Source organism: Ostrinia nubilalis, chromosome 5, assembly GCF_963855985.1.
Source record: "Ostrinia nubilalis chromosome 5, ilOstNubi1.1, whole genome shotgun sequence".
Classification (NCBI taxonomy): domain Eukaryota; kingdom Metazoa; phylum Arthropoda; class Insecta; order Lepidoptera; family Crambidae; genus Ostrinia; species Ostrinia nubilalis.
Window position 1 is genome coordinate 12681282 of NC_087092.1, and position 17519 is coordinate 12698800.

At 37.4% G+C, this 17519-nt stretch overlaps 2 protein-coding genes across 4 annotated transcripts in view; one reads left to right on the plus strand and one right to left on the minus strand.

Moving 5' to 3' along the window:
- LOC135071956 (DNA-directed RNA polymerase II subunit RPB11) overlaps nt 1-17519 on the minus strand; it is a 212472-nt gene that overhangs the window by 97708 nt on the left and 97245 nt on the right. The window lies entirely within an intron of this gene.
- On the plus strand, nt 314-17444 carry LOC135071949 (uncharacterized). Of its 3 annotated transcripts, XM_063965845.1 has the most exons (29): nt 314-472; nt 628-689; nt 1455-1579; nt 1831-1978; nt 2311-2442; nt 2634-2727; nt 2805-2921; nt 2993-3237; nt 3423-3540; nt 3690-3822; nt 3909-4027; nt 4141-4253; nt 5001-5210; nt 7372-7483; nt 8256-8373; nt 10128-10270; nt 10943-11062; nt 11142-11240; nt 11451-11552; nt 11833-11930; nt 12411-12584; nt 13046-13204; nt 13633-13733; nt 13832-13919; nt 14026-14124; nt 14471-14662; nt 15088-15193; nt 15466-15601; nt 16902-17444. In XM_063965845.1, the coding sequence occupies exons 1-29, from the start codon at nt 446-448 to the stop codon at nt 17048-17050; spliced, it is 3639 nt and encodes a 1212-aa protein (XP_063821915.1). In that variant the 5' UTR covers nt 314-445; the 3' UTR covers nt 17051-17444. The 3 variants fall into 3 exon arrangements, with proteins under 3 accessions (XP_063821915.1, XP_063821917.1, XP_063821916.1); XM_063965847.1 differs by lacking the exon at nt 11451-11552; XM_063965846.1 differs by lacking the exon at nt 11142-11240.

Consider the following 17519-nt stretch of genomic DNA (forward strand, 5'->3'; position numbering starts at 1 on the left):
TGACAACTTTGAATTCACTGGAAACTCAATCAATGGCTTATGAAAAATACCATCAAATACTATGTTTATAGTATCAAATCATAGCATTTTACCATGTTGGAAACCATATAGTTAAACGATGGTAGCGCCCCCCTGTCATTGAGTTTGGTGGGACAGTTCAGCGTGGGTCATCTATATTTGAAATGCCCAAAGGAACAAAAAAGGTTTTCCACCTTAGGGAAAACCTCAAAGGGAAAAATAGATATTCACCCATAGACACAATATGTTGACTTTTCTCCACAAAAAAGTAAATCTTTTTCAATATCGTGACGTTGTCACGTTTAAAAAAGTCAAACATTAGCCGTCAAAAATTAACAAAGAGATTTGGGCGTTTCTAGTAACCTTAAAAACATTAATAAGTGCAATATGGTTCACGTTTCTCAATTATTCGTTTGCCGAGATTGAAATGCTAAAAAGCACTAGCTTGGAAAAAGTAAGAAAAGTATCTTAGACGCTGAGTACTTACAGCTAATATTGCTAGAAGGAATACGCAAGCGTATTTGCTTCCTATCATTTTTACAGGCTTTTACTCTCACTAAAACAGACAGGGTAAAGTCCAAGATTAATCAGTGCAACTGTTCTTCACAGATAAATAGTACAGAAGTAGAGTCAAATGCAAGGAACGTCGCACTTATACGGCACTCACCTGTGTAAGTTTCAGGGTGACCGTACCCAACATTTTCCATAGATTTCATAAATTCCTTACTTCGCTTCCATAATCCAAGTATAATGGGACATCTAATTTGAGGTACGTATGCTGTTTAAAATATGATTTGTGTTGTACCTAACTCCTTTCATGAATATGTTATCTATTGCAATTTGCAACATTTTGTTGGATTAGTATTAGCAGGCCTAGCTATTGCGTCATAATTATCAACGGCAATCAACTTTTTAAATTGTTTTGCAGCGATTTTAACGGTTCTCGTAATTCTTAAAATTTCAAATTATTCATCTGAAAATCAATTTAACTTTTCCACTTTAGATATGGTCACTCTAACTTGTTGTCATTGATGTCTTATGTCACAAATGCATAAACTCCATTGTGATTACAAGGTTCTTCCACAAATCATTTTAAGTTATTTTCATGATGCCAAGAATCTTATAATTTGCCATACAAATGATCTAGTAACAATGTATCGTTAGTGTAAAGATGTGTTACTACGTCGATTTAGAAACGCTTAAACTATTGAGTTTTTCCGTTATGGTTGTTAGTATCCTTTTTTAAGGGAATAACTTTTTACCTATACTTGTGAAAAACACTGACAACATCAAGACGTATTAAAAGTTAGTCCTATAAATTTAGTTAGTCTTATATTTTAGGTACTAGGTACCATAGTTAGGGTGGTTTCATAACAACATACATTTTCACCCAACAGGCGTTAGCTTGGGCCTAAACTTTCACTCAAAATTTGCAGCTCCGTCTCGAGAAGGAAAAACAAGCGCTTCGGGAACGTTTTGGAACACTACTGCATAACCATCAAACCCCGCCTCCACAGGAGCAGTTCGCTCTCTGACCTCGCAACCAACACCAGTGACTTCAGTAAGTAACTCCTACTATCCACATTTAATGAACACAAGTCTTGGAGAACGATTTTCTTAAGCCTCTGAATTATTATTAAGAAAGTGATATACCTCTACCAGCCGCTACCTACCGGGCGATGTGGTAATCATTGTGGGAGGTCTATGTCCAGCAGTGGACGTCCTGTGGCTGAAATGATGATGATACCTCTACCTAAGTGCTAATAAGCTCTTAGTGGAAAGTTGTAGAGAAAAACAAATTATTGGTTTCAGCATTCGATTTTCTAAAGCACTCAACAAAACTCTTCTCTCAAAAACACGAAAGGGACTCCATTAATGGTAGCTCAGGAGACGCCTCGCTTACCTATCTGAAACGAGACCGACAAGACGCACAATACATGTCGTGGAACTTCAAAGGGAAGTAAGTATCACCTTCCAGAGACAGTTATGCCCGTCGCGTCACTTAACAATTAGGGATTGATGGTGAAAAAGGGGATTAGTTTTTTTTTTTTTATAATACGTTCTTCAATTAGGTTAATTCTTCAGGATAGACATAATGTTTCGTTCTTTAACTTGTCTACGAGTCTGTTCCGAGTATGCTAGCTACCAAAATAATGTATAAAAAGGAAAACTATACCATAGTAGAAGCATTCTGAAAAAAAAAACGTTTTCGTAATGGATCTCAGCTCCATCCCTTTTGAATTTAAAATTAGCAAGGTATTTTAGCTGTTGCATATTGATTTTTCTAAAAAGGAAGTCGAAGAGAAAAGCGGAGATGTCACCAGATACGTTCGCCTCCAAGTTCGCAGCGGAGTATGTCCAAAACATCCAGATCGACAGAGATGCCTTAGACCTGAACCTTTCATCGTGTGCTGATAACTCAAGGTAGTGGCCAGAGATTTATCTAAAAAATACCTTAGTTCTACAAGTCTAATGCTGAAGATAGCATTGTGAAAGAATGACAAAAAGCTATTTATTATGCTCTAGGCCCTTGACATCCGGCTGATTTTCGTAACCTTAATCTAAGTGTCATTATAATAGCAGTTCTGTGTTCATGTAAAAGAAAATTGTTTCAGTGCTTGTAGCATGGATCAAATGAGCAATCAAAAAGGTGCATCATTTCCCTTCAAATCAACTCCCAGTGGAAATCTAAAAGTTCAGTCTAATCAGGTAAAAAACCCCATTTAATGAAATTCTAATACTTTTAAAGTGAACTCAAAATCCATATTAATAATTATCTTAATTAGGTAGTGTTTCAATCATCAACAGTTGGAGTTTTACTAGCAGACCCAACACAAGCAAAAGTTAAAGTAAAATTTGAGGGAAAAGCAGCTGGCGAACCTGATGATATTGAACAGAATTTTGTAAGTACAATGTTAAAAAAAGATTATTAATATGAAGTTTTGATTAGAGCATACATGATGAATGGTTTTAGGAAATTGGCAGTGGATCAGAACCACAGTTACAGTACGGAACTAGAGACGTTCAAAATACAAATATTCAAGCGAGGAATTTTGATAAATGTGCAAAAACAAAGCATCCTAGCGTAAGAGAGGATAAGGGCAAAGACTTGGGCAGCCTCGGTTACGCTGTGGCAGAACCCATCGACTGGATGCGGGTGCAACTACCAAAGAAGCAGGACCTGTTCCAAGAGTTCTATAGGCGGATACATAATCATGTGTAAGTCAAAACAAAGTCAAGTGAGTCAATGAACCCTTTAAGCGTGTCCTTTGCTTCACTTTCTCGAATACTTGGTATGAAGAATGCGATTGTGGTAAATCCCTTTCATGGTATTGTTTACAAGATATTGAAAATATGTATGTGATTGTTTTGTTATACAGTGATAACAATTTCAATAATTTCAGGAACACTGATACAGTGATCCACATAGGTGATGAAGAGTTCCATTGCCACCATATTGTCTTACAAGTTTATTCTGCTTTCTTTGACATGAATCCAAGACGAGAAATCGAATTACCTATTGTAAGTTAAATATATTTTCCTAAACTATTTTGCACTACACCAGTCACTGAAAACTCTTTGAGTGACAATACTCCACATTTTCCAGGCAAATAAAACGTGGGAGTGTATTTAAATATAATATTTATATTTTCATTTCCAACTTTTTACAGACTAGCGTTACACCCGAATCTTTTCAAACTATTTACGAGTGGATGATCATCAGTGGGCCTGAAAGCAACAAAGTACTGAGAAGGGAAAATATTTTAGATTTATTTTGCGCTGCACAATTTTTAGCTGTTAAAGGTATTGCTTACGATTTCAATAATTCATTTTGCAATAGGTACCACTACCTAAACAGTTGCTTACATTTCAGTTGTTTTTGTTTACAGATTTAGAAGACCAGTGCTGGGCTTTTATTGTAAACGAAAATTTGTTCAGCGAAGATACAGCATTTGCTTTATTTCGAGAGGCAAGAATAAAGGGGATGCAGCCTGTCGTCGATCTAATGGTAAATTAGATATTGACTTGTCTCGATGAGTTAGTTCACTGAATAATTTAAAGGAAAAATTTTCAGCAGATAAAAATTGAATGAAATAATTAGTTTAATAAATAATATTACAGATCCCACGCGTCATGCGTTTCTTTCTTCCTCTGGTGGCGTCGAGGGACTTTCTAGAACTGGAACCAGAAGAAATTCTGACTTTCCTCAAGTCTAACTACATATGCGTCACAAGGTAAAAACAAACCGATTATACTGAAACCTGAATCATAAACTATCGGCTAATCTATTCCTGGACAAATACAATAAATGTCTGTCTATTCGTTCATTTTATCGAAACAGTCTTGTTTATATTGGTATTAATATCAGATAAATTCTAATACCTACTATTAGAGTACAATTTTCCTTATCACTCCAGATAAGATCAAAGCCAAACAACCGATACTATTGGTATTAGGTAGACCAACGCAATATTAGTCAAAGCAATAAATACTTGTATTACGTCAAACATTATAAATAATGTAAGTATGTAGTAGTTCTAGAAAATTCATCTAATTTTAATAGGTATCAACAATGTCTACAAAGAGCCTTCTTTGATGTCAAACTCTGAAGCTATTCGGCTCTCGAAAACTAAATCAAAATGTCTGTTTTAAATCAGCAAAGGCAAATCACTATAGTCTTTAAAAAATATCATAGTACATACATCGTGCTATTTATGAATGAGATAGATGGTTGCAATAAGCCGCTTTCGACCGGCCAATCATTGGACAGCCTTTGTATAAATATGTAGTAGTGTCTGAGTTTCTTGCGCTGCTTCTTCTCAGCACTGGCCCATTTATTGTCCTGAAGCAGTGGTAGGGTTAATACTGGGACGCGTAAAAGTGCTTTTTTAAACCTACTTACAGAAATAAATAAATAAAAAATAGTAGCAGTGATCGACTTGTCGTCCGTCGACTGAATGATAATGTTTATCACATTGTAGCGAAATAGAAGTATTGATGGCCGGAGTGAGATGGCTATACGCGGACTGGGCATCCAGGAGACAGCTGGCCGTGGAGGTGATGCGGTGTGTCCGCTTCGGGCTGATCTCCCCGTGGCAGCTGGTGGACATCAAGAGGAACCCGGACAATGGGGAGATCCTGGAGATCGTGAACGAGCCCGAAGTGCAGCAGATGGTTGACGACGGTTTGGCGTAAGTTTGATGCTGTGATAAGGAAAGAGTAACGGAAAAAATATCATGAGATCGGTATCAGTAGTAAGGCATATGATGTCTGTGGGTGAATTTCAACAAGTGCATATTTTTGCCTAATTTTGGTGGAAATTGTTATTTGTGTATTTTTATTCTTTAATTATAGATCAAATTTATTGGAAACTTATACTGTTTCTAAAATGATTAAGACATTAAATTTTGTCCAGTAGTTTTTTAGATTTTCCTTACACCAAAATTAAGAGAACACCAAAATTTATATTAAAGCACCAAAATTAGAAAATATGCTGTCAGTCGGTCATATCTTAGTGCCAAGCTCAAGAAATGGTTTTAAATTTACCAGCACCGACTCCAAAAGTATTAATCATGGTATATTGTCCTAATAAATAAATAACGACGTACTTATTTTCTACTTTTAAGTGATTGTTGGCGTCGGTTTTAATTTTTTTGTTAAAATTATTTTTTTTCATGCTTTTTAGTTGATTAGTCCTTGTTATTGTCACTGAAGAGGGACAGTACCTATGTTTAATGTGATTAAGACTATAATTTTCCATTTTGTAATGGAAAATTATAGTCTTAATCACAATCCAAGTGTAAATAATCTTCCTAGCAAAATACAGGCTCCCTACTTTAAATATCGGCAACTAAAAAGTATCAATGTATCATGTGTCAATGTATGTATCAACAAATGAGTATTGAGTATCATCTAACTCCTAACTTATGTTGTTTGACCTTTCATCATCAGCTCATCTTAAATACCTGAAATAATACAACTGTATGTATATACCTACCTAAAATATTTAAAGAATTATTCTCCAACTCCTAAGCGTTAAGGAGTTTTACCTTCCATCATCACCTCATCAACATTAGATGATGACTACTTGAATAACTTTAGAAAACGTATTGCATTCCTACAAAATTTGAGGTTTACTCTCGATTTCCCTAGGATCCCATCATCAGATCCTGACTTGGTGACATTGGGACCACCACATAAGTGTACCCTATAGAACAAAAAAAGAATTTTGAAAATCGGTTCACAATTGACGGAGTTAAGTCGGTTAAAAATTCTTTGGTGCACCACCAAAAACACCAAAATTGACTCACCAAAATTAGATTCTCGTTGAAAAAGCTAAATTATATGAAATCTGTTTTAAATATAACAATAACATTTTAACATATGGTATGAAAACAGTTCCTTTACATTATACGAGGAATTCAACTAAAAAGAATAGCTTAGAAATCTTATACAAAAAGACACCAAAATTGCAGAATTGTTGTCCGTTTAAAAAAAAACAACACATTTACGTTTTTGGCGGGAAGACGCAGAGGTCTTGCACCCGTCTGCCGTCACTGCTCGCGGGGGCGGTACTAAACCTAACGAATGATGGGAGTGTTTAAATCCTGTTTGATCTTTAAAGAAACTGACGAGCTATTTCATTATTGACACCAAAATCATAAATTTTTCGCGGACAAAACTTAAGGACGTGACTTAATCACAGTTATTTGGGAAACTTGCTTAATTTGGTAATCTTAGATAATAGATAGATTGTATAATCCAAAAATATACTTTTTCCCTAAGTTCTGTTTTGATCTACAGCTAAAAAAATACATATTGTAAGAAATTAAGGATGTGGACACTGCACCAAAATTAGAAACGCTTAGTTCAATTATTTTTTGTCGAATTTGTAAAAGAAAATACTCATTAATAATGTTGTCCTCAAAATGGAACCTCTGTATATTTTCGTGTAAAAAAAAATCAAAGTTCTATGTCATAAAAAACATATGATTTTCAGCTACGCCGCTCAAAAAATGTGTTTGGGAAATTGACCCCTGTATGATATAAGTTTGTATGACTCCTTATTTATACTTATAATTCACTTAAGATAAGTAATGTTGGAGAATAATCTCTTCTCTCTTCTGCCCCGCCTTACGCGGCGTCGGCTTTGTCAATCATACGTCGCCATTTGATTCTATCTTAAATGTCTTGTTCGTGGAGTGCCAATATACTTCATGAATATTCAGCTTGATGACTCATTTTCTGCTGTTTCCACTATTATTATTAAAAATAACATTACTGTGCAAAATCTAACATGAATGTGTTATTATTGCCTACTTTAGCGTTATAACAACATGTTTCATATAACAGGTATGTGATAATAAAGTACTGGTACGGGAACAACTCTAAGAACTACTACCATTGGATTGACGTTCTCGGCTTGACTGAGCCAGCTGAGAGGAACTGGATCGGAGAAGAAAAGGTTAGACTTCGGAGTCCTATTTTCCTGTAGACTCTGTGATTCGGTCAAATATTGATTTTCAAACAATCACAAGGTCGAATCTTTGTTTAACACGTTTAAAATACACAAACGAGACTCAAAAGTAAAACAACGGGCTTTGCAGTACAGTCGAAACCGTTGCCTAAGTTGAAAAATCAAAACGATAGTGTCATTTATAAATTCAAGCCTTAATAGCATTAATTAACAATCTTGCAAATAATTATAACTAATTGACTAACATGTGGGTGGATAAACCTAATTCTGACTACAAAAGCAAAGTGAAGTAATGAGTAAAATAAATAATTCGATGACAGTTACAAGTGTCGACTGTACCACGAGGGCTTCGATTGAAAATTACGTCATTATTGTATCGGTAGTTAGCACAATAGCACATGCACATGATCATCATCTTTCCTGTTAGTTTTTATTTTTAGATGAATGATCCAAACAAAGGTCCTGTATTTTCTGCATTTTAATTAGTTGATACTAGTACGTATTGCATTTATTATTGCACCTAATGATAATTAAAGGGAACGGAGCATTTTTACGTAATCCTTTTATGTAAAACGTTCACAAAAAATAATTTCTTATGCGACCTATTCCATCTACGATCTCTTAAAATCATCATCACCGTAAAGAAGTTTTACCACGTCACATTAGCTCAGACATCGTATGTATCTGCATTAACATTTATAAATCAAAAACTTCATCACTTTAGTAGTGGTACCTACGAATTTAGAATCTATAACCGCAGAACCACGTGACGTACAAGGATTTCCTGAAATACCTGGAGCAGTTCATGGTGCCGCGCGACCAGATGTACCAGCAGATGGCGATGATGCAGCCCGCCCGCCGCAGTGATGACGTGCCAGGTATTGTTTACGCCATTAGTTCTACAAATGTTTGCATAAAGATGTGTTCTCATGAACACGGATAATAATTTGGGGCAAGCTGTATTTGGGAGCTGTGTAAAAAAATGCATAAAAAGCACGCTGTTGTCCCGTGAAAAGCTCCACAGTGACTATTCATGAAAATATGCTGTTTCTCATCACTCACGCGTCCTTACCTCGAACCGTTTTCGAGAAATCAAGCGTAGCTATTTGCAAAAATTCCATTCTGTAGAGTCGTGACCCTGAATTGCCATATTTCTTTTTTTTTTTGTTTGAATCAATGTGTTCAAGCCTACAATGTCCAAACTGAGTGAAAACACAAGTACACTAGCATAGCAGTTTTGCACTCAGTAGTGAGGTCCGAGCCTGGAACCACCGAGTTGAAAAGAGTCTGAGACCACGGAGACATTAAAAATGCATATTTAATACTTCCTCAAAAATTTAAATTGGAAAACCCACCAGACTTGTCATGCTTATCTGCTTAACTAGAAGCGCCTGATAAAGATCTTATCATATTTTATCTGCAATAAATGCGTTTTTATTACAACAATAAGTAATACGTTTAGCTTCTATGAAGTGAAAATATTGTGAAACTACATCTAAACTACGCCTAATGTTACTGATTCATCGATTTTATTCCGAAACAACCTTGACTTTTGGGAATTTCTATTGAGAGTTCTGTTGTTTAGTTATTTAGTACCGCATTCTAAAACAATCTGAAGATATCATTCATTCATCAAATCTTTAAAATACCTATTGCTAATACGTGTGTATTTGGTGTCATATAGACCGCATGAAAGACTAAACCTCCGAAGTATCGTGTTACAAATTCCGTATTCGTTGCAAAGTAAGGTACAGTCACGGAATGAAAAGGTTCGTCAGTTTTCAAATTGATTCCTTCAACGAATCGCGAGCACATATTACCTTTTGAAACTATGTTACAGAATAATCTCGAGTTAGAGAAAATAATCTTTAACTGTTCGTCAGTAAAGTTCAAAATTATTCAGATCAAAGTTGTTTGACGATTTATCTTGTCAAGAAGATTATTATGATTGATAAACTAAAACCTTCTTGTTGGTTCAAACTGCCATTATTATTTCTTTTAAATAAAAAAAACTATTGTCAATTGGTCAATGTCATCATTGCATTGCACTGATGGGATAGAAAAATAAACAAGCAAAACCTTATTCGTTAGCAAACGTCATATTTATTTAAATGTTAGCGCAGCACTGTTTCTTGCACTGTTATGTTGGCAGGTTTGACTCTCACAGTACCTAGTGCAAGCGAAAACCGACACTAAGGTGACGAACCTTTTCATTCCGCGACTGTACCTACAGCCAGCATCAAAATGCCCAAAAAGTTGACAACACAACCTTATTCCAATTGCAACAAAGACGTGTTGCAAACTTATTGCTTTAGGTATCATGAAGTTTTTGTCGCCGACTGTACCTACAGTCGAAAGCACATCAGACTTTAGGCGGTTATCACACTGCGCCGCGCTCCGCCGCGGAGCGCGGGGCGACAGATTTAATTATTGTATGCAATTACCTCAGTTTGTATAGAAAACACGCGCTTCACTTCACACTGACAACGCATCCGCGCGCGTGATTTTTTATATGAAAATCACGCGCTCCGCGACGGAGCGCGGCGCAGTGTGATAACCGCCTTACAGTTTTGTCCAAAATTCTACAGTTTTTTTGTGCTGTCATTTGTACCAATTCTAAGTTTGCTGCCAGGCAGTATGCGGGGTGCCGATAACGACAAGATGGAAATGCGGCGGCCGAAGATGGAGTTTCCACTTCCAGCTACTCTGAAAGGACTCGCAGGGGACAAAGACAAACTACCCACCATGAGCGAGTTCTTTGACACAAGAAGAAAGGTCAGTTTCGAAAAAGTTTACACTTACTACAACTGAGGGCAAAAGTTCTTCAGCTAAAGATTTTGCTTCATTGTTTGTAGTTGTTATTTTTAAGGTGAGTATAGACTACAGTATTCACTTGTAACAGAACAACGAGCCGCTCTATGATATGTTCAGTTTCAGTAGGTGACCCTTTCACAAACTAAACACACATGAAAATGATTTGGAAACTGGGCTTTTACCTGTGTTGTATGTCCCATTCGTCAGAACGTTACCTTACATAGAAATGTTTGAGAAAATGTTTGAGAAGTGTATAACCACCTTATTCTGCAAGGTTGAGGCTGCAGATTAAGATCAAAACCAACCAGTCTAGTGTATTCGGCGTAAATACGCTTTTGAATTTAATAAGGTAACTAAGCTGCGTTGTCCAAGAGACAAAGATCATGTACCTATTACTATAGTGACGCTATGACGCAATAAGTCCTATTGAATTAATAATACGGTGGCTGACGACTTGACATACCTATACTGGTATTTCCTATATCCCTCACGGATATAAGATTTGGTGACTGAAGATAGGTATCTTATTCGCCAAAGTACAAATGAGGCTTTCCTTATTTTTAAGTGAGAAATATTTGAGATTTCTGTACTAAACTAGTCCATACTTATTTGATGTAAACTAAATTCTTTCAGGCTCAAGATGGCAGCTATAATTCCCCAGTGGCAATGCGATCACCTCCCCTGGAGACTGAGGCTCACCCTTCGTCTCCCAGAAGAAGTCCCGACTTTGACAAACGCCAGAATCAGTTAGAAGTAAATCACTTTTGTCTTTCATTATTTAATTTTAGAACGTACTGACTTGTTCATTTATTTCCCTTTTTTTTATTTGTAGGAGCAACGAAAAATTACCGATCAAAAGAAACCACCATCGCCTACGAATAAAGTCAAACAAATCCAAGAAATCCATATGTGCTCCGTTCATCAAAACCATGTATTTTTTTTTTATATTTACTTTTACTAGCTGTAGATGAATCCCTTTAGAATTTGTTTCGTAAATTCTATACACCGTGTAAAATTTTTACATTTTTTAACTTTTACACCTTATACAGTCAACATTATAAAAATTATCATCTGACTGACCTTATCCGTAACCTATTTCGTCCAAGATACGTAAGTTAGTTAAAATTTAATACTGATACAGAAGCAAATGTTCGACCCTCCTGAAAAGGATTCAGCTGACGACTTGATCACCACGAACAGCGAGACCAGCAGTGGCACCCTGGAAACCAGCACGACAGACAAGGTTTTAAATCATCTTAGCATAGCATAATTTTTCCCCTTATTACCTAGTTTGTAAAGCGCTGATTCTTCTCAGCACTGGCCTATTTATTGCCTCGAAGCCGTGGTAGGGTTAAAACTGGGACGTGTAAAAGTGCTCTTTATAAGCCTACTTGCAAAAATATAATGAGTTTTTATAAGGAAAATACATAAATTTAGAAAAAAATCCTCTCATAACAAGTATCTAGTAAAAAGCCACGATAGCCTAAAAACATATTATTTCTTATTAGCCTTATTAATTTCAGTTCCAGAATCAATTCTGCATTGGGAAGAGTAAAGAAAAGAGACACAGCGTAGCCGCTTCATACTTAGCTGCTGCTACTGCTGCTTTAGGATCCCGCAGGTACTTATAGCCATAAACATACTCATAAATATATTTTACAGTTAGTTAGTCATAACTTTACACTCAAGGAAAGTAAGGATTCGATAAAACCAATAGTGTAATGACCACTGTTCACGATATTCTAATGATTAGATTAGTAACTTTATTTAGTGAGCCTATCTGACTGAGAAGTCACTGAATCATAAGAGATGTTTACACTCGAATATCTTACGCTTGTCTAGCTCTTAACTCAGTCAGCACCTGAGGTATGTGAGCGGGAGGGGTGACCTCGACATATTTATGACGTGACAGCATACAAAGCTGAATTAGATCTGAAGTCTTTCTGACGTTTAATCGTCACAAAAACACCCTCTCATACTGCTTCCATACCTCAAGCACTGAGTAAAGCGCCAGACCCCATAGTTCGTTAAAGCAATGTGAATTAATCCCACATCCCGCTTTTCTGCCACTCTAGAGGTAGAACAAACTTTTCTTTTCCAGGAACTCCCACAACCCATCGTCTCCAGGCCGCCAACAGTCCACGGCGAGCGCGCTCCGACCCGAGGCGATGCCGCGCGCCTCAGGACCGGCAGGACTGGTGTCGCAGAACAACTTCCCCAGCCCGCAGATATCGCTCTTCAACCACTCCAAGGAGTCGCTCGCCAGGATCAACATGTCAGTGATAGATAACAAACACATCTCGTAGATAATTTAAAACTAGAAGTAGGTCCTAATGTCGCAATTAATATGAGAAAAGAAGTAAATAAGTAATCATAACGGATAATTTACACTCATTTCGCCCCTTTCAACAAAAAAGTAAATATTTACTACGAGCATTACGAACTATACCTACTTGTCATGGTTACCTCTATCCAATCTATGGCACATAAAAATACGTTCTTGATGCCGATATGAAAGTTTGCAATAGCAAAATTTTACTTTGAGCTAAAATTGCTTCAATATTATGCAAAGCAATTGACAGTATAGCTACTATCATACCTTCGTCCTTCATATACGGATATTTATGACTTTTTCATGAAGTTTATCTATACAAACATTTATGTCGGCCACAATAATTTATAGTTATGTCCTTGTGGCCGACATAAATGTTTGTATATATCTTTATGTATCAACAGGAATAAACTTTCCACATCCATACTCGGACCTTCCAACAAGAACTACATAGCAGATGGATCGTTATTCAACTGGGATAGAGAAACTGTGCTGGTCTTCGGTGGGATTGACCCTCATACAGCTTATGGACTCGGAAGGAATACGGGAAAAGATATATACAGGTACAGTTCTAAATATTGCCTTGCAAAAATTACGCTTCAATCACTCTTCGTAAAATGACACAAAGCTAGATAATTATTTTCATTAATTTTTTGTTATAACATATTTTTAAACGGATAATAATACATACGCATAATAAGTGTAGGACGTCCACCCACAAGGTGGACCTCATAAAGGTAGCGGGAAGGCGCTGGATGCAGGCCACCCCCAACCGGCCATTGTGGAAATCATTGGGGGAGGCCTATGTTCAGCAGTGGACGTCCTATGGCTGAAAATGTTGATGATGATGAATAATAAGTTACTCGACTACAAATTAATGGTGGCATCTCTAGTCCCATTTACCTTATTTTGAGACACTCGCTAGTTTCCAGAAAACTGTTTTCGCTAATTCTGGATCTAACCAATTTTCGCTTTATTTTTCTGGGACCAGATTTGATCCAGTAACCAATGTCTGGGACTACGTGGGTGAGCTCCCAGAGCCGAGACATCATCATTCCGTGGCTTTCCTTCGAGGCCGGGTGTATCTTGTTGGTGAGTGGCGTAAATGACTTTCCACAACTGTTATTTGACCGTCAATTTGCCATGGTAGAAACACATGAGTACCTACTTAAAACTGCTTTTGTTTTTAGGTGGAGCAGATCCTAGAGATGATGACATCCGTGGCAAATCTGTCGTTGTTTCCACCGTATGGAGCTACGAACCTGTCACCAGATCATGGTTAATTTCTGCATGAAGATCTCTTAATGCATATTTGTTTACGACGCCTGTTATCTTTTTACAAGCTATATTGTAGAGACTGTATTTATAGAAATATAATTTTCAGGTACAGTGAAAATGGTCTATCAATCCCGAGGAAGAACTTTGGACTTGTGGTACATCGAATGGCTTTGTATGCTATCGGTGGACAGGACAAGAAGGGCAGGTAAATCGATTGATATTGATGTGTATGAATGTACCAATAGCATAGACTTTAATCACGTCACAAGTTCACAACTACACAATAGAAATGTTACAGTCACAAAACCATAAATTACATTTTCCCTTGACCCTTGACGCGTTGATGTCTTTTTAGGGAACGAAAAAAAAAACATTTTTTTTATTTATATTTTTTCTTATTTTTACTACATTCAACATATTTTGAAAGGCAGTATTCTCTACACCTTTACCTTATGTTCCGTGGAAGATCCTAAGCGCCTGCCTTAAAAAACTAAGTACTTACACTCATTGCAGTTACTTTTGTCAATTGGTGACGTTTTATTTATCATCAGAGTCCTTCGATCCGTGGAGCGTTTCGACCCCAAATCCGGTTCCTGGAGCGAGGTCCGTTCCATGGGGACGGCGCGGATGGCAGTGGCGGCGGTCAAGTACCGGGACTACATCTGGGTGGCCGGCGGCATGACCGGCGAGAAGAAAAGACCCGTCTGCAAGATCGTGGAGTGCTACAACTCCAAGACCAACGAGTATGAACAGATGTACTCGTTCATTTGTTTCAACCATAACGTGCACTACTGGACCCTTGCACTGGACTGGACTGTCTAGCATTAGGAGGAGGAGAGCAGAAGGCCCTTGCCTCCTTCAAGGGTTTCCACAACAACCGGTCCTACGCTGCCCGCAACCTTCACCAGATCGTCGTTCCACCTAGTAGGAGACAAGACTACGTTTTCCGGACCTCGTGCATGTTCTCGTACGGAGATATAAAGATATGAGTCCCAGTAGCTTTAGGTACATTTTTCTTTATGTAAGTTTACTTCATGCAATTCTTATGGCTCTGCTACATCTCACTTTATTCCCGATGACAGTCAGGTATTCTCAGAAACGTCAACAATATAGGAATGGTATAACCCAGAATGCAAAGTTCATTCAACTGACGTGTTTGTTTTCACAGATGGACAGAAATTCACAGCCTCCGATTTCCGAGATGTTTCGCGACGTTGTTTTCCATGAATGACAAATTGTACATCGTAGGCGGTGCAGGGAAAATTTCGGATAAGGTAAATTAAATTAATGAATGACGTACTGATAGGTGAATTTGTTGTTCCGGCAAACTTGACTAACATTGCTTACCAATTTTAACCGTTGAAATAAAAAGGGGCACTTTTTAATGTAGCCAGGGTTTCTCACACTAATAATTCCAGTACCTTTCCACCTATCTATCCCTATTACACTGCGCGTGCCACGACACGCACATAGTTTTAATATACACTTACAGGATATTTTGTAACTGTTATTCTGAATTGTGACGAAATTTATTCCAATATTCCAGGATAAAACTTCAAGCAGCGTGGGCGCAATAGACGTGTGGGACTGGAAAGATCGGGATTGGAAGCTGGAGACTGAGATGTCTATTCCACGGCACGGTCATGCGCTGGCCTATCTCGGCACTCAACTTATCATCATCGGTTAGCTTTACTTTTATGCCTATTTCACAATATCTTTCAACAGTCCAACATCTCGGCTCGCTCATTGGGTAAAGCACGCCAAGTTAAACACTGATAGACAGTACAGAGACATGTAAAGTGCCCCTTAAGGGCTACCTTTTCTTTTTTTATTATTTATATTTTGACGGTTATAAGTGCCACTTGTGGTCTAAACTGAATAAATATTTTTGATTTTGATTTTGATATAACTACATCTGATGCAGTTTTAAGAGGAAAAAAATTGGTCATTCTAGATTATGTACCATCCTAGACTGCATCTCACTTAACACCAGGTGCAATTGCGTTTAAAATACATACCTGCATTGTCATGCATAAAAAAATGTACTGACGTCTGAACATCTTCTAGAGTTTTAAGTTTATTCTAAGTAGATAACCAAATATTTGATGCACAGTTAAATTAGTAATATCAAACAAGGAAAATCAAAACATAGCTAATACGAACTGCGACACGTATTAGGCATCATGCGTTTGCGCAATCTTAACAATATTACGCGAATATTTTCTTGAGAATCCATGACGAAGCGTGTTTGCTACTCAAATGTCGTACGATTTCCAATAATTTACTTTTTCATTATTGTGTGCCATAAATGAATGTCACGTTAACACGTCATTTCACTCATTCGAGTTTCCATCGAGTAGCCCACGTTAAAGACGAAAAAGCTTTTTATTACAAAAGATGGGCCAAGAAAGTAGTGTTATTTCACATGAAATGTATAGGAATCGTTTTTTTCAATGTGTGATTCAATGAGGGTTTTCGCGAATGAAAAATCCGCCAGACGGCAATACGTAGACGCGAGGTCCAAATGCTGCACGATTGTTTATTTTTGACATGACATTGACAGATATGTCAAAATCCACCAATCACGCAGGAGTCATACCCCACATCCACGTCCCGCCATCTAGCGGATCTTTCATTCGCGAAAACCCTCATTGCACGACGCGATCATGCCATTACGAGGTCTGTCAGATTAACAAACTTAACAGTTTCCATCAGTAATTTCCATCTGCTATCGTCTTCTTACCTAAACAAGGTGCTCTATCCGTCAAATCGAGATGAAATGGAATGGAATAAAAACTGGAATGACCAATAGCAGTTAGTAACAAAGTCCCGTGAATATGGAATGGTAGTAAGGGAGTAAGTAGCTCCAAAAACTACAATATTAGCTACAGGAATGTCCTCGATTCCCGCCGGTAGTCTCATCATCTAGGCTCTGTTTGGGTTAGGATTGGTGTGATTGTTAAAGAAATATTTATTTAACAGGTGGTGTTACAACGATATACATGCGGGCTCTCAACAACGTGGAATCGTTCTGCTGCGAGCGGGGCGCGTGGATCCGAGGGGTGGCCACCCTGCCTTCCCCCCTGTCTGGCCATGGTGCGGTCACCCTCCCCCCTGCTTCCCTAATGTAACCATGACTTTGGGAAAGTCTCTGCTGTTCAGGTAGGTGCCAATGAGGATGAGAAATGCATCGGCTACATAATGTTTTTGCCTCTTATTGAGTTATTTTTAAATGGTTCAACTTTAAAGTACTTTGAACAGATTCTTCAAACTGTAATTAATGGCACAAATTGTGACGTTCTTGGCACCAAAAAGAATGGCAGAGACTAAAGTCGTTATGGGAATTTAATTTGATATGATACAGCTTTCATTATTGTCTTTAACCGTTTTGTATTGTCTGTACTAAATTAAAAGTGGCTATTTTAAGTTTCTTAATTTTGTAGAAAATTTTCGTGCTCTTATAATTTATTGATTTTGTCTCTTGTGTATAGTGTGTGTAATAAACATTTTTCTAATCTCAATTTCAGTCTTTACATCTGTGTAGAATTATTATTTTAGGAATATCATATGAAAACAATAACAAACAATGCAATAAAACCG